We start from the raw sequence: 26,209 nt of genomic DNA on the forward strand, positions 1-26,209 counted from the left end.
GCATTTATTCGACTGGAGTTTTAGGCCGTACTCACCAATATTTCACTTATACAACAACGACTGTCAGCATTTTGGTGGGAGAACAACTGCCTTAGCCCGGGGAAACCCACGACCGTCCGCAGGTTGCTGTCCCAAGTTCATCCCAAGTTCTGAGTTACATTTTAGTACGTCCAGGATATTCAGTTGCAATGAAAACATGCAAGATTGAAAGTCAAATACACCAAAAAGACAAAGTAGAAAACTCCTGAATAAGTAAAGCAGTAACAGTTCACTCTTCTCTCCATATGAAACCTACACTATATCAACATCGTACTAAATTCACACGGTTATTATAATGAGCTGGCAAAGGGTTTCTGCACAGGAAAGAGGTGCCGTAAATGCCAAATGTTGATATTAATGTCTTCTGATTTACACCTGTACTGTATTTTGTTTCTTTTATCTTCCTTTTAGAAATTCAATGTTGGGGACGTTGTTGCTTTTCCTGTTCAGATTATGGTCACACAAGTCATAATTGTTTTCTCCAAAGCTGAACCACAACAACCGCTGTCTGTCAAAATGACGGTCAAGAAATGTGTCTACTTAACAGAAAGTAAGTGACGACGTAACACGTGTCCACGTGTTAGAGGATAAAACGTAAATGTAACCATTATTAAGAGCCTTAGGAAGTCGATATAAAAGTGATCAAGTCAATTACACATTTCGATACTGATATAAGCATCATGATCAGTTGAAATTCGTAAGAGAATAGAACCAAGAAAACACTCCTGCCATGTTATACAGCTACTTAATCCCTTTTCAGCAATAACGTAGGAACAGATGCTATTTTAGCAGAATTACCAAAAATGACAGACTGCCGGAAAACAATTTTACAATTATTTGTATAATTGTAAGCCTTTGATATATTTGAATAATTTCTATAACTCTTTTGCAAAGTCCTACATTTTGCAAAAAACATCAAATACCATCGTCCTCAATATAATACAGTACAACCACAGCGTCTATAACGTTTACAGCATAGTGAACCATTCAAGGCCTCTTTACACAGTCAAGACGAAATGGGCAAACTGTTATTAGCTATGAATCTATACATAGACTTGGTCAGTGTGCTTGCCGAAAAATACTTGTTAGATAATTCTAAATTTAAACAATTTGCCTTAAACCGTCAATCGTATATTAAAAGACGTAGTCTTGGTTTTAACGATTGCATTTGTATGCCAGGTACAACTCCATCTGTGTGTGAGATTGTTGAGGGCATGACAGACCCAACTGTCATACCGGATGAGAGCATTTCCACAAACGACGATAACACAGATGTTAGCAAGTTGAGACCCACGAGTGAAGAACCGTACACGAGCCGCGCTCCCAGACCAAGTGTTACTGTAACACTGTCACCGATCAGTGAGGTGCCCTTGGGAAGTGTTAGCCTGTTGCCAAAATCTCCTGAGAGTAACATCAAAAAGTTTACTGTGGAAATTCAGCCGCTGGGATCTGAAGAATTTACGGCATACGAAGGACCAGAATCGCCTCTGAAGGTAAAATCTACATGCGTGGACAGCATTAATGATAATTACAAAATGCATTATGCACAGGTGTGGACAAGATAAAGGAGCAGTTGTTAGAAAACGGACACTAAAAATATGTCCGAAAAAAGTTGTGGCGTATCATTATATTTGTAGCTTAGTTCATGCTGGAATAATTACGTATTGTTAAAGTAAAGAGGCAAAAGAAAGGTAAAAGTTCCCTTGTATTGTAATGTGTGACGATGTTCCCTTGGCAAAAGAATGGTTCGTTCTTAATAATGTTGAGTTGCTGGAGACGAAGTGGGTAAAATTGCTGTTATATTTGACAGGAGATTGACGGTACTGAGAGTCTGGTATTCCCGCCTGAAGTTACAGCACAACGCATCAGAGTGGTCGTTTCTGAGAAGGTTGACCCTGAGTCCCCTGTGAACTTCAAACTTGATGTCCGCGCCTGCTTTAAGACCAGTAGGTTTCTAAGAGAAGCTAACTTCCTGTACCAAAGAACCATTACACACCTTCAACAAGATTTGCCCCTTACAGAAATATTATGTGCGACTTTGTAGTTTAGAGTTATGGCATTTTTGTGTTGACATTAAAATCCAAAAGACTGTTGTGTGGTGATGAAAAATAATATTCTTCAGGGTGTAATCTGTCTTGTTAATCGCATAACGTTCTGTAACTGCTGTTATAATTTCTTGTATTTGATACCCCACAGCAACAACAACGCCAAGGGTTACACCATTTACCAGTGTACAACCTGCTCCGGGAACACCGAGTGTGATTTTGCCACCTGGTACACCATCTGTAGTACAGCCACCTGTCACTCCAAGCGTGATACTACCACCGCTGACACCGAGCGTCAAACCTCCTCCAGGAACACCGAGTGTGATTTTGCCACCTGGTACCCCGACGGTGGTGACCTTGCCAAGCACAACTAGTTCGTTTACACCTGCTCCTTCTTGCCTGGATGTAGAAGGTGTTGTAGGAGAAGACGTCCCTACAGAGAGTATGTCCGTGTCTAGTAATCAAGACCAAGTAGATCTACTGGGACAGGAAGGTTCCTCCTGGACTTCAAACCCCTCAGATGTGGAGCCATCTGTCACGGTGACAGTAGACGAGGAAGGCTCAGGGGCTGTAGGTAGCCTGAGACTTCCTGGTGTAGGAACAGAAAATGTGAAAGACTTCCTCATCATGTTGGTTGATAAAGACGACAACATGACACCCTTTGTACCAGAGTATCGTCCATCTGGTGTAAGTATGAAAAGGTGTCTTCCTCTGGTGTGTTATGGATTTTTTGTTACTGATTTTGTGTATGTATCGAATAATGAAGAAATCGGAAATGTTTGTGTCGTTCCCGCCTTTCCTACCAGTAACGTTCCTTCATATTTGTTGTTTCAGACGTTTAACGTTGGAGAGCTGGTTGTTTTCCCGGTTGACACGGTGGTTGCCAAAGTAAAGATACTTATTGAGAAGACAAGTCCCCTTCTACCAGTTTCAACAAAATTATCCGTGAAGAAATGTGTACCCGTCAGTGAAGGTAAGTGGTTATGCCTCTTTTCGCAGCCTAAACGATGTAGCATTATGTTGTTTTTGGCTATGAATTTATACATAGAACTGATCAGTTTGGTGGCCGGAGGATACTTGTTTAGAGAATTCTAACAGTTTATCTTAAATCGTGTATCTTATGTTACAAGACATAGTGCTGTTTTTGACGATTGTACTTGTATGTCAGGTACAACTCCGTCTGTGTGTGAGATTGTTGAGGGCATGGCGGACCCAACTGTCATACCGGATGAGAGCATTTCCACAAACGACGATAACACAGATGTTAGCAAGTTGAGACCCACGAGTGAAGAACCGTACACGAGCCGCGCTCCCAGACCAAGTGTTACTGTAACACTGTCACCGATCAGTGAGGTGCCCTTGGGAAGTGTTAGCCTGTTGCCAAAATCTCCTGAGAGTAACATCAAAAAGTTTACTGTGGAAATTCAGCCGCTGGGATCTGAAGAATTTACGGCATACGAAGGACCAGAATCGCCTCTGAAGGTAAAATCTACATGCGCGGACAGCATTAATGATAATTACAAAATGCATTATGCACAGGTGTGGACAATATAAAGGAGCAGTTGTTAGAAAACGGACACTAAAAATATGTCCGAAAAAAGTTGTGGCGTATCATTATATTTGTAGCTTAGTTCATGCTAGAATAATTACGTATTGTTAAAGTAAAGATGTAAAAGAAAGGTAAAAGTTCCCTTGTATTGTAATGTGTGACGATGTTCCCTTGGCAAAAGAATGGTTCGTTCTTAATAATGTTGAGTTGCTGGAGACGAAGTGGGTAAAATTGCTGTTATATTTGACAGGAGATTGACGGTACTGAGAGTCTGGTATTCCCGCCTGAAGTTACAGCACAACGCATCAGAGTGATCGTTTCTGAGAAGGTTGACCCTGAGTCCCCTGTGAACTTCAAACTTGATGTCCGCGCCTGCTTTAAGACCAGTAGGTTTCTAAGAGAAGCTAACTTCCTGTACCAAAGAACCATTACACACCTTCAACAAGATTTGCCCCTTACAGAAATATTATGTGCGACTTTGTAGTTTAGAGTTATGGCATTTTTGTGTTGACATTAAAATCCAAAAGACTGTTGTGTGGTGATGAAAAATAATATTCTTCAGGGTGTAATCTGTCTTGTTAATCGCATAACGTTCTGTAACTGGTGTTATAATTTCTTGTATTTGATACCCCACAGCAACAACAACGCCAAGGGTTACACCATTTACCAGTGTACAACCTCCTCCGGGAACACCGAGTGTGATTTTGCCACCTGGTACACCATCTGTAGTACAGCCACCTGTCACTCCAAGCGTGATACTACCACCGCTGACACCGAGCGTCAAACCTCCTCCAGGAACACCGAGTGTGATTTTGCCACCTGGTACCCCGACGGTGGTGACCTTGCCAAGCACAACTAGTTCGTTTACACCTGCTCCTTCTTGCCTGGATGTAGAAGGTGTTGTAGGAGAAGACGTCCCTACAGAGAGTATGTCCGTGTCTAGTAATCAAGACCAAGTAGATCTACTGGGACAGGAAGGTTCCTCCTGGACTTCAAGCCCCTCAGATGTGGAGCCATCTGTCACGGTGACAGTAGACGAGGAAGGCTCAGGGGCTGTAGGTAGCCTGAGACTTCCTGGTGTAGGAACAGAAAATGTGAAAGACTTCCTCATCATGTTGGTTGATAAAGACGACAACATGACACCCTTTGTACCAGAGTATCGTCCATCTGGTGTAAGTATGAAAAGGTGTCTTCCTCTGGTGTGTTATGGATTTTTTGTTACTGATTTTGTGTATGTATCGAATAATGAAGAAATCGGAAATGTTTGTGTCGTTCCCGCCTTTCCTACCAGTAACGTTCCTTCATATTTGTTGTTTCAGACGTTTAACGTTGGAGAGCTGGTTGTTTTCCCGGTTGACACGGTGGTTGCCAAAGTAAAGATACTTATTGAGAAGACAAGTCCCCTTCTACCAGTTTCAACAAAATTATCCGTGAAGAAATGTGTACCCGTCAGTGAAGGTAAGTGGTTATGCCTCTTTTCGCAGCCTAAACGATGTAGCATTATGTTGTTTTTGGCTATGAATTTATACATAGAACTGATCAGTTTGGTGGCCGGAGGATACTTGTTTAGAGAATTCTAACAGTTTATCTTAAATCGTGTATCTTATGTTACAAGACATAGTGCTGTTTTTAACGATTGTACTTGTATGTCAGGTACAACTCCGTCTGTGTGTGAGATTGTTGAGGGCATGGCGGACCCAACTGTCATACCGGATGAGAGCATTTCCACAAACGACGATAACACAGATGTTAGCAAGTTGAGACCCACGAGTGAAGAACCGTACACGAGCCGCGCTCCCAGACCAAGTGTTACTGTAACACTGTCACCGATCAGTGAGGTGCCCTTGGGAAGTGTTAGCCTGTTGCCAAAATCTCCTGAGAGTAACATCAAAAAGTTTACTGTGGAAATTCAGCCGCTGGGATCTGAAGAATTTACGGCATACGAAGGACCAGAATCGCCTCTGAAGGTAAAATCTACATGCGCGGACAGCATTAATGATAATTACAAAATGCATTATGCACAGGTGTGGACAATATAAAGGAGCAGTTGTTAGAAAACGGACACTAAAAATATGTCCGAAAAAAGTTGTGGCGTATCATTATATTTGTAGCTTAGTTCATGCTAGAATAATTACGTATTGTTAAAGTAAAGATGTAAAAGAAAGGTAAAAGTTCCCTTGTATTGTAATGTGTGACGATGTTCCCTTGGCAAAAGAATGGTTCGTTCTTAATAATGTTGAGTTGCTGGAGACGAAGTGGGTAAAATTGCTGTTATATTTGACAGGAGATTGACGGTACTGAGAGTCTGGTATTCCCGCCTGAAGTTACAGCACAACGCATCAGAGTGATCGTTTCTGAGAAGGTTGACCCTGAGTCCCCTGTGAACTTCAAACTTGATGTCCGCGCCTGCTTTAAGACCAGTAGGTTTCTAAGAGAAGCTAACTTCCTGTACCAAAGAACCATTACACACCTTCAACAAGATTTGCCCCTTACAGAAATATTATGTGCGACTTTGTAGTTTAGAGTTATGGCATTTTTGTGTTGACATTAAAATCCAAAAGACTGTTGTGTGGTGATGAAAAATAATATTCTTCAGGGTGTAATCTGTCTTGTTAATCGCATAACGTTCTGTAACTGGTGTTATAATTTCTTGTATTTGATACCCCACAGCAACAACAACGCCAAGGGTTACACCATTTACCAGTGTACAACCTCCTCCGGGAACACCGAGTGTGATTTTGCCACCTGGTACACCATCTGTAGTACAGCCACCTGTCACTCCAAGCGTGATACTACCACCGCTGACACCGAGCGTCAAACCTCCTCCAGGAACACCGAGTGTGATTTTGCCACCTGGTACCCCGACGGTGGTGACCTTGCCAAGCACAACTAGTTCGTTTACACCTGCTCCTTCTTGCCTGGATGTAGAAGGTGTTGTAGGAGAAGACGTCCCTACAGAGAGTATGTCCGTGTCTAGTAATCAAGACCAAGTAGATCTACTGGGACAGGAAGGTTCCTCCTGGACTTCAAGCCCCTCAGATGTGGAGCCATCTGTCACGGTGACAGTAGACGAGGAAGGCTCAGGGGCTGTAGGTAGCCTGAGACTTCCTGGTGTAGGAACAGAAAATGTGAAAGACTTCCTCATCATGTTGGTTGATAAAGACGACAACATGACACCCTTTGTACCAGAGTATCGTCCATCTGGTGTAAGTATGAAAAGGTGTCTTCCTCTGGTGTGTTATGGATTTTTTGTTACTGATTTTGTGTATGTATCGAATAATGAAGAAATCGGAAATGTTTGTGTCGTTCCCGCCTTTCCTACCAGTAACGTTCCTTCATATTTGTTGTTTCAGACGTTTAACGTTGGAGAGCTGGTTGTTTTCCCGGTTGACACGGTGGTTGCCAAAGTAAAGATACTTATTGAGAAGACAAGTCCCCTTCTACCAGTTTCAACAAAATTATCCGTGAAGAAATGTGTACCCGTCAGTGAAGGTAAGTGGTTATGCCTCTCTTCGCAGCCTAAACGATGTAGCATTATGTTGTTTTTGGCTATGAATTTATACATAGAACTGATCAGTTTGGTGGCCGGAGGATACTTGTTTAGAGAATTCTAACAGTTTATCTTAAATCGTGTATCTTATGTTACAAGACATAGTGCTGTTTTTAACGATTGTACTTGTATGTCAGGTACAACTCCGTCTGTGTGTGAGATTGTTGAGGGCATGGCGGACCCAACTGTCATACCGGATGAGAGCATTTCCACAAACGACGATAACACAGATGTTAGCAAGTTGAGACCCACGAGTGAAGAACCGTACACGAGCCGCGCTCCCAGACCAAGTGTTACTGTAACACTGTCACCGATCAGTGAGGTGCCCTTGGGAAGTGTTAGCCTGTTGCCAAAATCTCCTGAGAGTAACATCAAAAAGTTTACTGTGGAAATTCAGCCGCTGGGATCTGAAGAATTTACGGCATACGAAGGACCAGAATCGCCTCTGAAGGTAAAATCTACATGCGCGGACAGCATTAATGATAATTACAAAATGCATTATGCACAGGTGTGGACAAGATAAAGGAGCAGTTGTTAGAAAACGGACACTAAAAATATGTCCGAAAAAAGTTGTGGCGTATCATTATATTTGTAGCTTAGTTCATGCTAGAATAATTACGTATTGTTAAAGTAAAGATGCAAAAGAAAGGTAAAAGTTCCCTTGTATTGTAATGTGTGACGATGTTCCCTTGGCAAAAGAATGGTTCGTTCTTAATAATGTTGAGTTGCTGGAGACGAAGTGGGTAAAATTGCTGTTATATTTGACAGGAGATTGACGGTACTGAGAGTCTGGTATTCCCGCCTGAAGTTACAGCACAACGCATCAGAGTGATCGTTTCTGAGAAGGTTGACCCTGAGTCCCCTGTGAACTTCAAACTTGATGTCCGCGCCTGCTTTAAGACCAGTAGGTTTCTAAGAGAAGCTAACTTCCTGTACCAAAGAACCATTACACACCTTCAACAAGATTTGCCCCTTACAGAAATATTATGTGCGACTTTGTAGTTTAGAGTTATGGCATTTTTGTGTTGACATTAAAATCCAAAAGACTGTTGTGTGGTGATGAAAAATAATATTCTTCAGGGTGTAATCTGTCTTGTTAATCGCATAACGTTCTGTAACTGGTGTTATAATTTCTTGTATTTGATGCCCCACAGCAACAACAACGCCAAGGGTTACACCATTTACCAGTGTACAACCTCCTCCGGGAACACCGAGTGTGATTTTGCCACCTGGTACACCATCTGTAGTACAGCCACCTGTCACTCCAAGCGTGATACTACCACCGCTGACACCGAGCGTCAAACCTCCTCCAGGAACACCGAGTGTGATTTTGCCACCTGGTACCCCGACGGTGGTGACCTTGCCAAGCACAACTAGTTCGTTTACACCTGCTCCTTCTTGCCTGGATGTAGAAGGTGTTGTAGGAGAAGACGTCCCTACAGAGAGTATGTCCGTGTCTAGTAATCAAGACCAAGTAGATCTACTGGGACAGGAAGGTTCCTCCTGGACTTCAAGCCCCTCAGATGTGGAGCCATCTGTCACGGTGACAGTAGACGAGGAAGGCTCAGGGGCTGTAGGTAGCCTGAGACTTCCTGGTGTAGGAACAGAAAATGTGAAAGACTTCCTCATCATGTTGGTTGATAAAGACGACAACATGACACCCTTTGTACCAGAGTATCGTCCATCTGGTGTAAGTATGAAAAGGTGTCTTCCTCTGGTGTGTTATGGATTTTTTGTTACTGATTTTGTGTATGTATCGAATAATGAAGAAATCGGAAATGTTTGTGTCGTTCCCGCCTTTCCTACCAGTAACGTTCCTTCATATTTGTTGTTTCAGACGTTTAACGTTGGAGAGCTGGTTGTTTTCCCGGTTGACACGGTGGTTGCCAAAGTAAAGATACTTATTGAGAAGACAAGTCCCCTTCTACCAGTTTCAACACAATTATCCGTGAAGAAATGTGTACCCGTCAGTGAAGGTAAGTGGTTATGCCTCTCTTCGCAGCCTAAACGATGTAGCATTATGTTGTTTTTGGCTATGAATTTATACATAGAACTGATCAGTTTGGTGGCCGGAGGATACTTGTTTAGAGAATTCTAACAGTTTATCTTAAATCGTGTATCTTATGTTACAAGACATAGTGCTGTTTTTAACGATTGTACTTGTATGTCAGGTACAACTCCGTCTGTGTGTGAGATTGTTGAGGGCATGGCGGACCCAACTGTCATACCGGATGAGAGCATTTCCACAAACGACGATAACACAGATGTTAGCAAGTTGAGACCCACGAGTGAAGAACCGTACACGAGCCGCGCTCCCAGACCAAGTGTTACTGTAACACTGTCACCGATTAGTGAGGTGCCCTTGGGAAGTGTTAGCCTGTTGCCAAAATCTCCTGAGAGTAACATCAAAAAGTTTACTGTGGAAATTCAGCCGCTGGGATCTGAAGAATTTATGGCATACGAAGGACCAGAATCGCCTCTGAAGGTAAAATCTACATGCGCGGACAGCATTAATGATAATTACAAAATGCATTATGCACAGGTGTGGACAAGATAAAGGAGCAGTTGTTAGAAAACGGACACTAAAAATATGTCCGAAAAAAGTTGTGGCGTATCATTATATTTGTAGCTTAGTTCATGCTAGAATAATTACGTATTGTTAAAGTAAAGATGCAAAAGAAAGGTAAAAGTTCCCTTGTATTGTAATGTGTGACGATGTTCCCTTGGCAAAAGAATGGTTCGTTCTTAATAATGTTGAGTTGCTGGAGACGAAGTGGGTAAAATTGCTGTTATATTTGACAGGAGATTGACGGTACTGAGAGTCTGGTATTCCCGCCTGAAGTTACAGCACAACGCATCAGAGTGATCGTTTCTGAGAAGGTTGACCCTGAGTCCCCTGTGAACTTCAAACTTGATGTCCGCGCCTGCTTTAAGACCAGTAGGTTTCTAAGAGAAGCTAACTTCCTGTACCAAAGAACCATTACACACCTTCAACAAGATTTGCCCCTTACAGAAATATTATGTGCGACTTTGTAGTTTAGAGTTATGGCATTTTTGTGTTGACATTAAAATCCAAAAGACTGTTGTGTGGTGATGAAAAATAATATTCTTCAGGGTGTAATCTGTCTTGTTAATCGCATAACGTTCTGTAACTGGTGTTATAATTTCTTGTATTTGATGCCCCACAGCAACAACAACGCCAAGGGTTACACCATTTACCAGTGTACAACCTCCTCCGGGAACACCGAGTGTGATTTTGCCACCTGGTACACCATCTGTAGTACAGCCACCTGTCACTCCAAGCGTGATACTACCACCGCTGACACCGAGCGTCAAACCTCCTCCAGGAACACCGAGTGTGATTTTGCCACCTGGTACCCCGACGGTGGTGACCTTGCCAAGCACAACTAGTTCGTTTACACCTGCTCCTTCTTGCCTGGATGTAGAAGGTGTTGTAGGAGAAGACGTCCCTACAGAGAGTATGTCCGTGTCTAGTAATCAAGACCAAGTAGATCTACTGGGACAGGAAGGTTCCTCCTGGACTTCAAGCCCCTCAGATGTGGAGCCATCTGTCACGGTGACAGTAGACGAGGAAGGCTCAGGGGCTGTAGGTAGCCTGAGACTTCCTGGTGTAGGAACAGAAAATGTGAAAGACTTCCTCATCATGTTGGTTGATAAAGACGACAACATGACACCCTTTGTACCAGAGTATCGTCCATCTGGTGTAAGTATGAAAAGGTGTCTTCCTCTGGTGTGTTATGGATTTTTTGTTACTGATTTTGTGTATGTATCGAATAATGAAGAAATCGGAAATGTTTGTGTCGTTCCCGCCTTTCCTACCAGTAACGTTCCTTCATATTTGTTGTTTCAGACGTTTAACGTTGGAGAGCTGGTTGTTTTCCCGGTTGACACGGTGGTTGCCAAAGTAAAGATACTTATTGAGAAGACAAGTCCCCTTCTACCAGTTTCAACAAAATTATCCGTGAAGAAATGTGTACCCGTCAGTGAAGGTAAGTGGTTATGCCTCTCTTCGCAGCCTAAACGATGTAGCATTATGTTGTTTTTGGCTATGAATTTATACATAGAACTGATCAGTTTGGTGGCCGGAGGATACTTGTTTAGAGAATTCTAACAGTTTATCTTAAATCGTGTATCTTATGTTACAAGACATAGTGCTGTTTTTAACGATTGTACTTGTATGTCAGGTACAACTCCGTCTGTGTGTGAGATTGTTGAGGGCATGGCGGACCCAACTGTCATACCGGATGAGAGCATTTCCACAAACGACGATAACACAGATGTTAGCAAGTTGAGACCCACGAGTGAAGAACCGTACACGAGCCGCGCTCCCAGACCAAGTGTTACTGTAACACTGTCACCGATCAGTGAGGTGCCCTTGGGAAGTGTTAGCCTGTTGCCAAAATCTCCTGAGAGTAACATCAAAAAGTTTACTGTGGAAATTCAGCCGCTGGGATCTGAAGAATTTACGGCATACGAAGGACCAGAATCGCCTCTGAAGGTAAAATCTACATGCGCGGACAGCATTAATGATAATTACAAAATGCATTATGCACAGGTGTGGACAAGATAAAGGAGCAGTTGTTAGAAAACGGACACTAAAAATATGTCCGAAAAACGTTGTGGCGTATCATTATATTTGTAGCTTAGTTCATGCTAGAATAATTACGTATTGTTAAAGTAAAGATGCAAAAGAAAGGTAAAAGTTCCCTTGTATTGTAATGTGTGACGATGTTCCCTTGGCAAAAGAATGGTTCGTTCTTAATAATGTTGAGTTGCTGGAGACGAAGTGGGTAAAATTGCTGTTATATTTGACAGGAGATTGACGGTACTGAGAGTCTGGTATTCCCGCCTGAAGTTACAGCACAACGCATCAGAGTGATCGTTTCTGAGAAGGTTGACCCTGAGTCCCCTGTGAACTTCAAACTTGATGTCCGCGCCTGCTTTAAGACCAGTAGGTTTCTAAGAGAAGCTAACTTCCTGTACCAAAGAACCATTACACACCTTCAACAAGATTTGCCCCTTACAGAAATATTATGTGCGACTTTGTAGTTTAGAGTTATGGCATTTTTGTGTTGACATTAAAATCCAAAAGACTGTTGTGTGGTGATGAAAAATAATATTCTTCAGGGTGTAATCTGTCTTGTTAATCGCATAACGTTCTGTAACTGGTGTTATAATTTCTTGTATTTGATGCCCCACAGCAACAACAACGCCAAGGGTTACACCATTTACCAGTGTACAACCTCCTCCGGGAACACCGAGTGTGATTTTGCCACCTGGTACACCATCTGTAGTACAGCCACCTGTCACTCCAAGCGTGATACTACCACCGCTGACACCGAGCGTCAAACCTCCTCCAGGAACACCGAGTGTGATTTTGCCACCTGGTACCCCGACGGTGGTGACCTTGCCAAGCACAACTAGTTCGTTTACACCTGCTCCTTCTTGCCTGGATGTAGAAGGTGTTGTAGGAGAAGACGTCCCTACAGAGAGTATGTCCGTGTCTAGTAATCAAGACCAAGTAGATCTACTGGGACAGGAAGGTTCCTCCTGGACTTCAAGCCCCTCAGATGTGGAGCCATCTGTCACGGTGACAGTAGACGAGGAAGGCTCAGGGGCTATAGGTAGCCTGAGACTTCCTGGTGTTGGAACAGAAAATGTGAAAGACTTCCTCATCATGTTGGTTGATAAAGACGACAACATGACACCCTTTGTACCAGAGTATCGTCCATCTGGTGTAAGTATGAAAAGGTGTCTTCCTCTGGTGTGTTATGGATTTTTTGTTACTGATTTTGTGTATGTATCGAATAATGAAGAAATCGGAAATGTTTGTGTCGTTCCCGCCTTTCCTACCAGTAACGTTCCTTCATATTTGTTGTTTCAGACGTTTAACGTTGGAGAGCTGGTTTTTTTTCCGGTTGACACGGTGGTTGCCAAAGTAAAGATACTTATTGAGAAGACAAGTCCCCTTCTACCAGTTTCAACAAAATTATCCGTGAAGAAATGTGTACCCGTCAGTGAAGGTAAGTGGTTATGCCTCTTTTCGCAGCCTAAACGATGTAGCATTATGTTGTTTTTGGCTATGAATTTATACATAGAACTGATCAGTTTGGTGGCCGGAGGATACTTGTTTAGAGAATTCTAACAGTTTATCTTAAATCGTGTATCTTATGTTACAAGACATAGTGCTGTTTTTAACGATTGTACTTGTATGTCAGGTACAACTCCGTCTGTGTGTGAGATTGTTGAGGGCATGGCGGACCCAACTGTCATACCGGATGAGAGCATTTCCACAAACGACGATAACACAGATGTTAGCAAGTTGAGACCCACGAGTGAAGAACCGTACACGAGCCGCGCTCCCAGACCAAGTGTTACTGTAACACTGTCACCGATCAGTGAGGTGCCCTTGGGAAGTGTTAGCCTGTTGCCAAAATCTCCTGAGAGTAACATCAAAAAGTTTACTGTGGAAATTCAGCCGCTGGGATCTGAAGAATTTACGGCATACGAAGGACCAGAATCGCCTCTGAAGGTAAAATCTACATGCGCGGACAGCATTAATGATAATTACAAAATGCATTATGCACAGGTGTGGACAAGATAAAGGAGCAGTTGTTAGAAAACGGACACTAAAAATATGTCCGAAAAAAGTTGTGGCGTATCATTATATTTGTAGCTTAGTTCATGCTAGAATAATTACGTATTGTTAAAGTAAAGATGCAAAAGAAAGGTAAAAGTTCCCTTGTATTGTAATGTGTGACGATGTTCCCTTGGCAAAAGAATGGTTCGTTCTTAATAATGTTGAGTTGCTGGAGACGAAGTGGGTAAAATTGCTGTTATATTTGACAGGAGATTGACGGTACTGAGAGTCTGGTATTCCCGCCTGAAGTTACAGCACAACGCATCAGAGTGATCGTTTCTGAGAAGGTTGACCCTGAGTCCCCTGTGAACTTCAAACTTGATGTCCGCGCCTGCTTTAAGACCAGTAGGTTTCTAAGAGAAGCTAACTTCCTGTACCAAAGAACCATTACACACCTTCAACAAGATTTGCCCCTTACAGAAATATTATGTGCGACTTTGTAGTTTAGAGTTATGGCATTTTTGTGTTGACATTAAAATCCAAAAGACTGTTGTGTGGTGATGAAAAATAATATTCTTCAGGGTGTAATCTGTCTTGTTAATCGCATAACGTTCTGTAACTGGTGTTATAATTTCTTGTATTTGATGCCCCACAGCAACAACAACGCCAAGGGTTACACCATTTACCAGTGTACAACCTCCTCCGGGAACACCGAGTGTGATTTTGCCACCTGGTACACCATCTGTAGTACAGCCACCTGTCACTCCAAGCGTGATACTACCACCGCTGACACCGAGCGTCAAACCTCCTCCAGGAACACCGAGTGTGATTTTGCCACCTGGTACCCCGACGGTGGTGACCTTGCCAAGCACAACTAGTTCGTTTACACCTGCTCCTTCTTGCCTGGATGTAGAAGGTGTTGTAGGAGAAGACGTCCCTACAGAGAGTATGTCCGTGTCTAGTAATCAAGACCAAGTAGATCTACTGGGACAGGAAGGTTCCTCCTGGACTTCAAGCCCCTCAGATGTGGAGCCATCTGTCACGGTGACAGTAGACGAGGAAGGCTCAGGGGCTGTAGGTAGCCTGAGACTTCCTGGTGTAGGAACAGAAAATGTGAAAGACTTCCTCATCATGTTGGTTGATAAAGACGACAACATGACACCCTTTGTACCAGAGTATCGTCCATCTGGTGTAAGTATGAAAAGGTGTCTTCCTCTGGTGTGTTATGGATTTTTTGTTACTGATTTTGTGTATGTATCGAATAATGAAGAAATCGGAAATGTTTGTGTCGTTCCCGCCTTTCCTACCAGTAACGTTCCTTCATATTTGTTGTTTCAGACGTTTAACGTTGGAGAGCTGGTTGTTTTCCCGGTTGACACGGTGGTTGCCAAAGTAAAGATACTTATTGAGAAGACAAGTCCCCTTCTACCAGTTTCAACACAATTATCCGTGAAGAAATGTGTACCCGTCAGTGAAGGTAAGTGGTTATGCCTCTCTTCGCAGCCTAAACGATGTAGCATTATGTTGTTTTTGGCTATGAATTTATACATAGAACTGATCAGTTTGGTGGCCGGAGGATACTTGTTTAGAGAATTCTAACAGTTTATCTTAAATCGTGTATCTTATGTTACAAGACATAGTGCTGTTTTTAACGATTGTACTTGTATGTCAGGTACAACTCCGTCTGTGTGTGAGATTGTTGAGGGCATGGCGGACCCAACTGTCATACCGGATGAGAGCATTTCCACAAACGACGATAACACAGATGTTAGCAAGTTGAGACCCACGAGTGAAGAACCGTACACGAGCCGCGCTCCCAGACCAAGTGTTACTGTAACACTGTCACCGATCAGTGAGGTGCCCTTGGGAAGTGTTAGCCTGTTGCCAAAATCTCCTGAGAGTAACATCAAAAAGTTTACTGTGGAAATTCAGCCGCTGGGATCTGAAGAATTTACGGCATACGAAGGACCAGAATCGCCTCTGAAGGTAAAATCTACATGCGCGGACAGCATTAATGATAATTACAAAATGCATTATGCACAGGTGTGGACAAGATAAAGGAGCAGTTGTTAGAAAACGGACACTAAAAATATGTCCGAAAAAAGTTGTGGCGTATCATTATATTTGTAGCTTAGTTCATGCTAGAATAATTACGTATTGTTAAAGTAAAGATGCAAAAGAAAGGTAAAAGTTCCCTTGTATTGTAATGTGTGACGATGTTCCCTTGGCAAAAGAATGGTTCGTTCTTAATAATGTTGAGTTGCTGGAGACGAAGTGGGTAAAATTGCTGTTATATTTGACAGGAGATTGACGGTACTGAGAGTCTGGTATTCCCGCCTGAAGTTACAGCACAACGCATCAGAGTGATCGTTTCTGAGAAGGTTGACCCTGAGTCCCCTGTGAACTTCAAACTTGATGTCCGCGCCTGCTTTAAGACCAGTAGGTTTCTAAGAGAAGCTAACTTCCTGTACCAAAGAACCATTACACACCTTCAACAAGATTTGCCCCTTACAGAAATATTATGTGCGACTTTGTAGTTTAGAGTTATGGCATTTTTGTGTTGACATTAAAATCCAAAAGACTGTTGTGTGGTGATGAAAAATAATATTCTTCAGGGTGTAATCTGTCTTGTTAATCGCATAACGTTCTGTAACTGGTGTTATAATTTCTTGTATTTGATGCCCCACAGCAACAACAACGCCAAGGGTTACACCATTTACCAGTGTACAACCTCCTCCGGGAACACCGAGTGTGATTTTGCCACCTGGTACACCATCTGTAGTACAGCCACCTGTCACTCCAAGCGTGATACTACCACCGCTGACACCGAGCGTCAAACCTCCTCCAGGAACACCGAGTGTGATTTTGCCACCTGGTACCCCGACGGTGGTGACCTTGCCAAGCACAACTAGTTCGTTTACACCTGCTCCTTCTTGCCTGGATGTAGAAGGTGTTGTAGGAGAAGACGTCCCTACAGAGAGTATGTCCGTGTCTAGTAATCAAGACCAAGTAGATCTACTGGGACAGGAAGGTTCCTCCTGGACTTCAAGCCCCTCAGATGTGGAGCCATCTGTCACGGTGACAGTAGACGAGGAAGGCTCAGGGGCTGTAGGTAGCCTGAGACTTCCTGGTGTAGGAACAGAAAATGTGAAAGACTTCCTCATCATGTTGGTTGATAAAGACGACAACATGACACCCTTTGTACCAGAGTATCGTCCATCTGGTGTAAGTATGAAAAGGTGTCTTCCTCTGGTGTGTTATGGATTTTTTGTTACTGATTTTGTGTATGTATCGAATAATGAAGAAATCGGAAATGTTTGTGTCGTTCCCGCCTTTCCTACCAGTAACGTTCCTTCATATTTGTTGTTTCAGACGTTTAACGTTGGAGAGCTGGTTGTTTTCCCGGTTGACACGGTGGTTGCCAAAGTAAAGATACTTATTGAGAAGACAAGTCCCCTTCTACCAGTTTCAACACAATTATCCGTGAAGAAATGTGTACCCGTCAGTGAAGGTAAGTGGTTATGCCTCTCTTCGCAGCCTAAACGATGTAGCATTATGTTGTTTTTGGCTATGAATTTATACATAGAACTGATCAGTTTGGTGGCCGGAGGATACTTGTTTAGAGAATTCTAACAGTTTATCTTAAATCGTGTATCTTATGTTACAAGACATAGTGCTGTTTTTAACGATTGTACTTGTATGTCAGGTACAACTCCGTCTGTGTGTGAGATTGTTGAGGGCATGGCGGACCCAACTGTCATACCGGATGAGAGCATTTCCACAAACGACGATAACACAGATGTTAGCAAGTTGAGACCCACGAGTGAAGAACCGTACACGAGCCGCGCTCCCAGACCAAGTGTTACTGTAACACTGTCACCGATCAGTGAGGTGCCCTTGGGAAGTGTTAGCCTGTTGCCAAAATCTCCTGAGAGTAACATCAAAAAGTTTACTGTGGAAATTCAGCCGCTGGGATCTGAAGAATTTACGGCATACGAAGGACCAGAATCGCCTCTGAAGGTAAAATCTACATGCGCGGACAGCATTAATGATAATTACAAAATGCATTATGCACAGGTGTGGACAAGATAAAGGAGCAGTTGTTAGAAAACGGACACTAAAAATATGTCCGAAAAAAGTTGTGGCGTATCATTATATTTGTAGCTTAGTTCATGCTAGAATAATTACGTATTGTTAAAGTAAAGATGCAAAAGAAAGGTAAAAGTTCCCTTGTATTGTAATGTGTGACGATGTTCCCTTGGCAAAAGAATGGTTCGTTCTTAATAATGTTGAGTTGCTGGAGACGAAGTGGGTAAAATTGCTGTTATATTTGACAGGAGATTGACGGTACTGAGAGTCTGGTATTCCCGCCTGAAGTTACAGCACAACGCATCAGAGTGATCGTTTCTGAGAAGGTTGACCCTGAGTCCCCTGTGAACTTCAAACTTGATGTCCGCGCCTGCTTTAAGACCAGTAGGTTTCTAAGAGAAGCTAACTTCCTGTACCAAAGAACCATTACACACCTTCAACAAGATTTGCCCCTTACAGAAATATTATGTGCGACTTTGTAGTTTAGAGTTATGGCATTTTTGTGTTGACATTAAAATCCAAAAGACTGTTGTGTGGTGATGAAAAATAATATTCTTCAGGGTGTAATCTGTCTTGTTAATCGCATAACGTTCTGTAACTGCTGTTATAATTTCTTGTATTTGATGCCCCACAGCAACAACAACGCCAAGGGTTACACCATTTACCAGTGTACAACCTCCTCCGGGAACACCGAGTGTGATTTTGCCACCTGGTACACCATCTGTAGTACAGCCACCTGTCACTCCAAGCGTGATACTACCACCGCTGACACCGAGCGTCAAACCTCCTCCAGGAACACCGAGTGTGATTTTGCCACCTGGTACCCCGACGGTGGTGACCTTGCCAAGCACAACTAGTTCGTTTACACCTGCTCCTTCTTGCCTGGATGTAGAAGGTGTTGTAGGAGAAGACGTCCCTACAGAGAGTATGTCCGTGTCTAGTAATCAAGACCAAGTAGATCTACTGGGACAGGAAGGTTCCTCCTGGACTTCAAGCCCCTCAGATGTGGAGCCATCTGTCATGGTGACAGTAGACGAGGAAGGCTCAGGGGCTGTAGGTAGCCTGAGACTTCCTGGTGTTGGAACAGAAAATGTGAAAGACTTCCTCATCATGTTGGTTGATAAAGACGACAACATGACACCCTTTGTACCAGAGTATCGTCCATCTGGTGTAAGTATGAAAAGGTGTCTGCCTCTGGTGTGTTATGGATTTTTTGTTACTGATTTTGTGTATGTATCGAATAATGAAGAAATCGGAAATGTTTGTGTCGTTCCCGCCTTTCCTACCAGTAACGTTCCTTCATATTTGTTGTTTCAGACGTTTAACGTTGGAGAGCTGGTTTTTTTTCCGGTTGACACGGTAGTTGCCAAAGTAAAGATACTTATTGAGAAGACAAGTCCCCTTCTACCAGTTTCAACAAAATTATCCGTGAAGAAATGTGTACCCGTCAGTGAAGGTAAGTGGTTATGCCTCTCTTCGCAGCCTAAACGATGTAGCATTATGCTTTTTTTGGCTATGAATTTATACATAGAACTGATCAGTTTGGTGGCCGGAGGATACTTGTTTAGAGAATTCTAACAGTTTATCTTAAATCGTGTATCTTATGTTACAAGACATAGTGCTGTTTTTAACGATTGTACTTGTATGTCAGGTACAACTCCGTCTGTGTGTGAGATTGTTGAGGGCATGGCGGACCCAACTGTCATACCGGATGAGAGCATTTCCACAAACGACGATAACACAGATGTTAGCAAGTTGAGACCCACGAGTGAAGAACCGTACACGAGCCGCGCTCCCAGACCAAGTGTTACTGTAACACTGTCACCGATCAGTGAGGTGCCCTTGGGAAGTGTTAGCCTGTTGCCAAAATCTCCTGAGAGTAACATCAAAAAGTTTACTGTGGAAATTCAGCCGCTGGGATCTGAAGAATTTACGGCATACGAAGGACCAGAATCGCCTCTGAAGGTAAAATCTACATGCGCGGACAGCATTAATGATAATTACAAAATGCATTATGCACAGGTGTGGACAAGATAAAGGAGCAGTTGTTAGAAAACGGACACTAAAAATATGTCCGAAAAAAGTTGTGGCGTATCATTATATTTGTAGCTTAGTTCATGCTAGAATAATTACGTATTGTTAAAGTAAAGATGCAAAAGAAAGGTAAAAGTTCCCTTGTATTGTAATGTGTGACGATGTTCCCTTGGCAAAAGAATGGTTCGTTCTTAATAATGTTGAGTTGCTGGAGACGAAGTGGGTAAAATTGCTGTTATATTTGACAGGAGATTGACGGTACTGAGAGTCTGGTATTCCCGCCTGAAGTTACAGCACAACGCATCAGAGTGATCGTTTCTGAGAAGGTTGACCCTGAGTCCCCTGTGAACTTCAAACTTGATGTCCGCGCGTGCTTTAAGACCAGTAGGTTTCTAAGAGAAGCTAACTTCCTGTACCAAAGAACCATTACACACCTTCAACAAGATTTGCCCCTTACAGAAATATTATGTGCGACTATGTAGTTTAGAGTTATGGCATTTTTGTGTTGACATTAAAATCCAAAAGACTGTTGTGTGGTGATGAAAAATAATATTCTTCAGGGTGTAATCTGTCTTGTTAATCGCATAACGTTCTGTAACTGCTGTTATAATTTCTTGTATTTGATGCCCCACAGCAACAACAACGCCAAGGGTTACACCATTTACCAGTGTACAACCTCCTCCGGGAACACCGAGTGTGATTTTGCCACCTGGTACACCATCTGTAGTACAGCCACCTGTCACTCCAAGCGTGATACTACCACCGCTGACACCGAGCGTCAAACCTCCTCCAGGAACACCGAGTGTGATTTTGCCACCTGGTACCCCGGCGGTGGTGACCTTGCCAAGCACAACTAGTTCGTTTACACCTGCTCCTTCTTGCCTGGATGTAGAAGGTGTTGTAGGAGAAGACGTCCCTACAGAGAGTATGTCCGTGTCTAGTAATCAAGACCAAGTAGATCTACTGGGACAGGAAGGTTCCTCCTGGACTTCAAGCCCCTCAGATGTGGAGCCATCTGTCACGGTGACAGTAGACGAGGAAGGCTCAGGGGCTATAGGTAGCCTGAGACTTCCTGGTGTAGGAACAGAAAATGTGAAAGACTTCCACATCATGTTGGTTGATAAAGACGACAACATGACACCCTTTGTACCAGAGTATCGTCCATCTGGTGTAAGTATAAAAAAGGAGTCTTCCTCTGGTGTGTTATGGATTTTTTGTTACTGATTTTGTGTATGTATCGAATAATGAAGAAATCGGAAATGTTTGTGTCGTTCCCGCCTTTCCTACCAGTAACGTTCCTTCATATTTGTTGTTTCAGACGTTTAACGTTGGAGAGCTGGTTGTTTTCCCGGTTGACACGGTGGTTGCCAAAGTAAAGATACTTATTGAGAAGACAAGTTCCCTTCTACCAGTTTCAACAAAATTATCCGTGAAGAAATGTGTACCCGTCAGTGAAGGTAAGTGGTTATGCCTCTTTTCGCAGCCTAAACGATGTAGCATTATGTTGTTTTTGGCTATGAATTTATACATAGAACTGATCAGTTTGGTGGCCGGAGGATACTTGTTTAGAGAATTCTAACAGTTTATCTTAAATCGTGTATCTTATGTTACAAGACATAGTGCTGTTTTTAACGATTGTATTTGTATGTCAGGTACAACTCCATCTGTGTGTGAGATTGTTGAGGGCATGGCGGACCCAACTGTCATACCGGATGAGAGCATTTCCACAAACGACGATAACACAGATGTTAGCAAGTTGAGACCCACGAGTGAAGAACCGTACACGAGCCGCGCTCCCAGACCAAGTGTTACTGTAACACTGTCACCGATCAGTGAGGTGCCCTTGGGAAGTGTTAGCCTGTTGCCAAAATCTCCTGAGAGTAACATCAAAAAGTTTACTGTGGAAATTCAGCCGCTGGGATCTGAAGAATTTACGGCATACGAAGGACCAGAATCGCCTCTGAAGGTAAAATCTACATGCGCGGACAGCATTAATGATAATTACAAAATGCATTATGCACAGGTGTGGACAAGATAAAGGAGCAGTTGTTAGAAAACGGACACTAAAAATATGTCCGAAAAAAGTTGTGGCGTATCATTATATTTGTAGCTTAGTTCATGCTAGAATAATTACGTATTGTTAAAGTAAAGAGGCAATAGAAAGGTAAAAGTTCCCTTGTATTGTAATGTGTGACGATGTTCCCTTGGCAAAAGAATGGTTCGTTCTTAATAATGTTGAGTTGCTGGAGACGAAGTTGGTTAAATTGCTGTTATATTTGACAGGAGATTGACGGTACTGAGAGTCTGGTATTCCCGCCTGAAGTTACAGCACAGCGCATCAGAGTGATCGTTTCTGAGAAGGTTGACCCTGAGTCCCCTGTGAACTTCAAACTTGATGTCCGCGCCTGCTTTAAGACTAGTAGGTTTCTAAGAGAAGCTAACTTCCTGTACCAAAGAACCATTACACACCTTCAACAAGATTTGCCCCTTACAGAAATATTATGTGCGACTTTGTAGTTTAGAGTTATGGCATTTTTGTGTTGACATTAAAATCCAAAGGACTGTTGTGTGGTGATGAAAAATAATATTCTTCAGGGTGTAATCTGTCTTGTTAATCGCATAACGTTCTGTAACTGCTGTTATAATTTCTTGTATTTGATACCCCACAGCAACAACAACGCCAAGGGTTACACCATTTACCAGTGTACAACCTCCTCCGGGAACACCGAGTGTGATTTTGCCACCTGGTACACCATCTGTAGTACAGCCACCTGTCACTCCAAGCGTGATACTACCACCGCTGACACCGAGCGTCAAACCTCCTCCAGGAACACCGAGTGTGATTTTGCCACCTGGTACCCCGACGGTGGTGACCTTGCCAAGCACAACTAGTTCGTTTACACCTGCTCCTTCTTGCCTGGATGTAGAAGGTGTTGTAGGAGAAGACGTCCCTACAGAGAGTATGTCCGTGTCTAGTAATCAAGACCAAGTAGATCTACTGGGACAGGAAGGTTCCTCCTGGACTTCAAGCCCCTCAGATGTGGAGCCATCTGTCACGGTGACAGTAGACGAGGAAGGCTCAGGGGCTATAGGTAGCCTGAGACTTCCTGGTGTTGGAACAGAAAATGTGAAAGACTTCCTCATCATGTTGGTTGATAAAGACGACAACATGACACCCTTTGTACCAGAGTATCGTCCATCTGGTGTAAGTATGAAAAGGTGTCTTCCTCTGGTGTGTTATGGATTTTTTGTTACTGATTTTGTGTATGTATCGAATAATGAAGAAATCGGAAATGTTTGTGTCGTTCCCGCCTTTCCTACCAGTAACGTTCCTTCATATTTGTTGTTTCAGACGTTTAACGTTGGAGAGCTGGTTTTTTTTTCCGGTTGACACGGTGGTTGCCAAAGTAAAGATACTTATTGAGAAGACAAGTCCCCTTCTACCAGTTTCAACAAAATTATCCGTGAAGAAATGTGTACCCGTCAGTGAAGGTAAGTGGTTATGCCTCTTTTCGCAGCCTAAACGATGTAGCATTATGTTGTTTTTGGCTATGAATTTATACATAGAACTGATCAGTTTGGTGGCCGGAGGATACTTGTTTAGAGAATTCTAACAGTTTATCTTAAATCGTGTATCTTATGTTACAAGACATAGTGCTGTTTTTAACGATTGTACTTGTATGTCAGGTACAACTCCGTCTGTGTGTGAGATTGTTGAGGGCATGGCGGACCCAACTGTCATACCGGATGAGAGCATTTCCACAAACGACGATAACACAGATGTTAGCAAGTTGAGACCCACGAGTGAAGAACCGTACACGAGCCGCGCTCCCAGACCAAGTGTTACTGTAACACTGTCACCGATCAGTGAGGTGCCCTTGGGAAGTGTTAGCCTGTTGCCAAAATCTCCTGAGAGTAACATCAAAAAGTTTACTGTGGAAATTCAGCCGCTGGGATCTGAAGAATTTACGGCATACGAAGGACCAGAATCGCCTCTGAAGGTAAAATCTACATGCGCGGACAGCATTAATGATAATTACAAAATGCATTATGCACAGGTGTGGACAAGATAAAGGAGCAGTTGTTAGAAAACGGACACTAAAAATATGTCCGAAAAAAGTTGTGGCGTATCATTATATTTGTACCTTAGTTCATGCTAGAATAATTACGTATTGTTAAAGTAAAGATGCAAAAGAAAGGTAAAAGTTCCCTTGTATTGTAATGTGTGACGATGTTCCCTTGGCAAAAGAATGGTTCGTTCTTAATAATGTTGAGTTGCTGGAGACGAAGTGGGTAAAATTGCTGTTATATTTGACAGGAGATTGACGGTACTGAGAGTCTGGTATTCCCGCCTGAAGTTACAGCACAACGCATCAGAGTGATCGTTTCTGAGAAGGTTGACCCTGAGTCCCCTGTGAACTTCAAACTTGATGTCCGCGCCTGCTTTAAGACCAGTAGGTTTCTAAGAGAAGCTAACTTCCTGTACCAAAGAACCATTACACACCTTCAACAAGATTTGCCCCTTACAGAAATATTATGTGCGACTTTGTAGTTTAGAGTTATGGCATTTTTGTGTTGACATTAAAATCCAAAAGACTGTTGTGTGGTGATGAAAAATAATATTCTTCAGGGTGTAATCTGTCTTGTTAATCGCATAACGTTCTGTAACTGGTGTTATAATTTCTTGTATTTGATGCCCCACAGCAACAACAACGCCAAGGGTTACACCATTTACCAGTGTACAACCTCCTCCGGGAACACCGAGTGTGATTTTGCCACCTGGTACACCATCTGTAGTACAGCCACCTGTCACTCCAAGCGTGATACTACCACCGCTGACACCGAGCGTCAAACCTCCTCCAGGAACACCGAGTGTGATTTTGCCACCTGGTACCCCGACGGTGGTGACCTTGCCAAGCACAACTAGTTCGTTTACACCTGCTCCTTCTTGCCTGGATGTAGAAGGTGTTGTAGGAGAAGACGTCCCTACAGAGAGTATGTCCGTGTCTAGTAATCAAGACCAAGTAGATCTACTGGGACAGGAAGGTTCCTCCTGGACTTCAAGCCCCTCAGATGTGGAGCCATCTGTCACGGTGACAGTAGACGAGGAAGGCTCAGGGGCTGTAGGTAGCCTGAGACTTCCTGGTGTAGGAACAGAAAATGTGAAAGACTTCCTCATCATGTTGGTTGATAAAGACGACAACATGACACCCTTTGTACCAGAGTATCGTCCATCTGGTGTAAGTATGAAAAGGTGTCTTCCTCTGGTGTGTTATGGATTTTTTGTTACTGATTTTGTGTATGTATCGAATAATGAAGAAATCGGAAATGTTTGTGTCGTTCCCGCCTTTCCTACCAGTAACGTTCCTTCATATTTGTTGTTTCAGACGTTTAACGTTGGAGAGCTGGTTGTTTTCCCGGTTGACACGGTGGTTGCCAAAGTAAAGATACTTATTGAGAAGACAAGTCCCCTTCTACCAGTTTCAACACAATTATCCGTGAAGAAATGTGTACCCGTCAGTGAAGGTAAGTGGTTATGCCTCTCTTCGCAGCCTAAACGATGTAGCATTATGTTGTTTTTGGCTATGAATTTATACATAGAACTGATCAGTTTGGTGGCCGGAGGATACTTGTTTAGAGAATTCTAACAGTTTATCTTAAATCGTGTATCTTATGTTACAAGACATAGTGCTGTTTTTAACGATTGTACTTGTATGTCAGGTACAACTCCGTCTGTGTGTGAGATTGTTGAGGGCATGGCGGACCCAACTGTCATACCGGATGAGAGCATTTCCACAAACGACGATAACACAGATGTTAGCAAGTTGAGACCCACGAGTGAAGAACCGTACACGAGCCGCGCTCCCAGACCAAGTGTTACTGTAACACTGTCACCGATCAGTGAGGTGCCCTTGGGAAGTGTTAGCCTGTTGCCAAAATCTCCTGAGAGTAACATCAAAAAGTTTACTGTGGAAATTCAGCCGCTGGGATCTGAAGAATTTACGGCATACGAAGGACCAGAATCGCCTCTGAAGGTAAAATCTACATGCGCGGACAGCATTAATGATAATTACAAAATGCATTATGCACAGGTGTGGACAAGATAAAGGAGCAGTTGTTAGAAAACGGACACTAAAAATATGTCCGAAAAAAGTTGTGGCGTATCATTATATTTGTAGCTTAGTTCATGCTAGAATAATTACGTATTGTTAAAGTAAAGATGCAAAAGAAAGGTAAAAGTTCCCTTGTATTGTAATGTGTGACGATGTTCCCTTGGCAAAAGAATGGTTCGTTCTTAATAA

At 42.9% G+C, this 26,209-nt stretch overlaps 1 protein-coding gene across 1 annotated transcript in view; it reads left to right on the plus strand.

The window, feature by feature from the left end:
* The window catches only part of LOC135477728 (mucin-16-like), a 141,302-nt gene that overhangs the window by 58,313 nt on the left and 56,780 nt on the right, over nt 1-26,209 (plus strand). Inside the window, exons 33-81 of the mRNA XM_064757923.1 lie at nt 451-589; nt 1,219-1,532; nt 1,850-1,985; nt 2,236-2,771; nt 2,919-3,057; nt 3,253-3,566; nt 3,884-4,019; nt 4,270-4,805; nt 4,953-5,091; nt 5,287-5,600; nt 5,918-6,053; nt 6,304-6,839; nt 6,987-7,125; nt 7,321-7,634; nt 7,952-8,087; nt 8,338-8,873; nt 9,021-9,159; nt 9,355-9,668; nt 9,986-10,121; nt 10,372-10,907; nt 11,055-11,193; nt 11,389-11,702; nt 12,020-12,155; nt 12,406-12,941; nt 13,089-13,227; nt 13,423-13,736; nt 14,054-14,189; nt 14,440-14,975; nt 15,123-15,261; nt 15,457-15,770; nt 16,088-16,223; nt 16,474-17,009; nt 17,157-17,295; nt 17,491-17,804; nt 18,122-18,257; nt 18,508-19,043; nt 19,191-19,329; nt 19,525-19,838; nt 20,156-20,291; nt 20,542-21,077; nt 21,226-21,364; nt 21,560-21,873; nt 22,191-22,326; nt 22,577-23,116; nt 23,595-23,908; nt 24,226-24,361; nt 24,612-25,147; nt 25,295-25,433; nt 25,629-25,942. Coding sequence (XP_064613993.1) covers nt 451-589; nt 1,219-1,532; nt 1,850-1,985; nt 2,236-2,771; nt 2,919-3,057; nt 3,253-3,566; nt 3,884-4,019; nt 4,270-4,805; nt 4,953-5,091; nt 5,287-5,600; nt 5,918-6,053; nt 6,304-6,839; nt 6,987-7,125; nt 7,321-7,634; nt 7,952-8,087; nt 8,338-8,873; nt 9,021-9,159; nt 9,355-9,668; nt 9,986-10,121; nt 10,372-10,907; nt 11,055-11,193; nt 11,389-11,702; nt 12,020-12,155; nt 12,406-12,941; nt 13,089-13,227; nt 13,423-13,736; nt 14,054-14,189; nt 14,440-14,975; nt 15,123-15,261; nt 15,457-15,770; nt 16,088-16,223; nt 16,474-17,009; nt 17,157-17,295; nt 17,491-17,804; nt 18,122-18,257; nt 18,508-19,043; nt 19,191-19,329; nt 19,525-19,838; nt 20,156-20,291; nt 20,542-21,077; nt 21,226-21,364; nt 21,560-21,873; nt 22,191-22,326; nt 22,577-23,116; nt 23,595-23,908; nt 24,226-24,361; nt 24,612-25,147; nt 25,295-25,433; nt 25,629-25,942 — 13,818 coding nt within the window. The remainder of the gene's footprint in view (nt 1-450; nt 590-1,218; nt 1,533-1,849; nt 1,986-2,235; nt 2,772-2,918; nt 3,058-3,252; nt 3,567-3,883; nt 4,020-4,269; nt 4,806-4,952; nt 5,092-5,286; nt 5,601-5,917; nt 6,054-6,303; nt 6,840-6,986; nt 7,126-7,320; nt 7,635-7,951; nt 8,088-8,337; nt 8,874-9,020; nt 9,160-9,354; nt 9,669-9,985; nt 10,122-10,371; nt 10,908-11,054; nt 11,194-11,388; nt 11,703-12,019; nt 12,156-12,405; nt 12,942-13,088; nt 13,228-13,422; nt 13,737-14,053; nt 14,190-14,439; nt 14,976-15,122; nt 15,262-15,456; nt 15,771-16,087; nt 16,224-16,473; nt 17,010-17,156; nt 17,296-17,490; nt 17,805-18,121; nt 18,258-18,507; nt 19,044-19,190; nt 19,330-19,524; nt 19,839-20,155; nt 20,292-20,541; nt 21,078-21,225; nt 21,365-21,559; nt 21,874-22,190; nt 22,327-22,576; nt 23,117-23,594; nt 23,909-24,225; nt 24,362-24,611; nt 25,148-25,294; nt 25,434-25,628; nt 25,943-26,209) is intronic.

This window comes from Liolophura sinensis, chromosome 11 (genome assembly GCF_032854445.1).
Source record: "Liolophura sinensis isolate JHLJ2023 chromosome 11, CUHK_Ljap_v2, whole genome shotgun sequence".
NCBI lineage: Eukaryota > Metazoa > Mollusca > Polyplacophora > Chitonida > Chitonidae > Liolophura > Liolophura sinensis.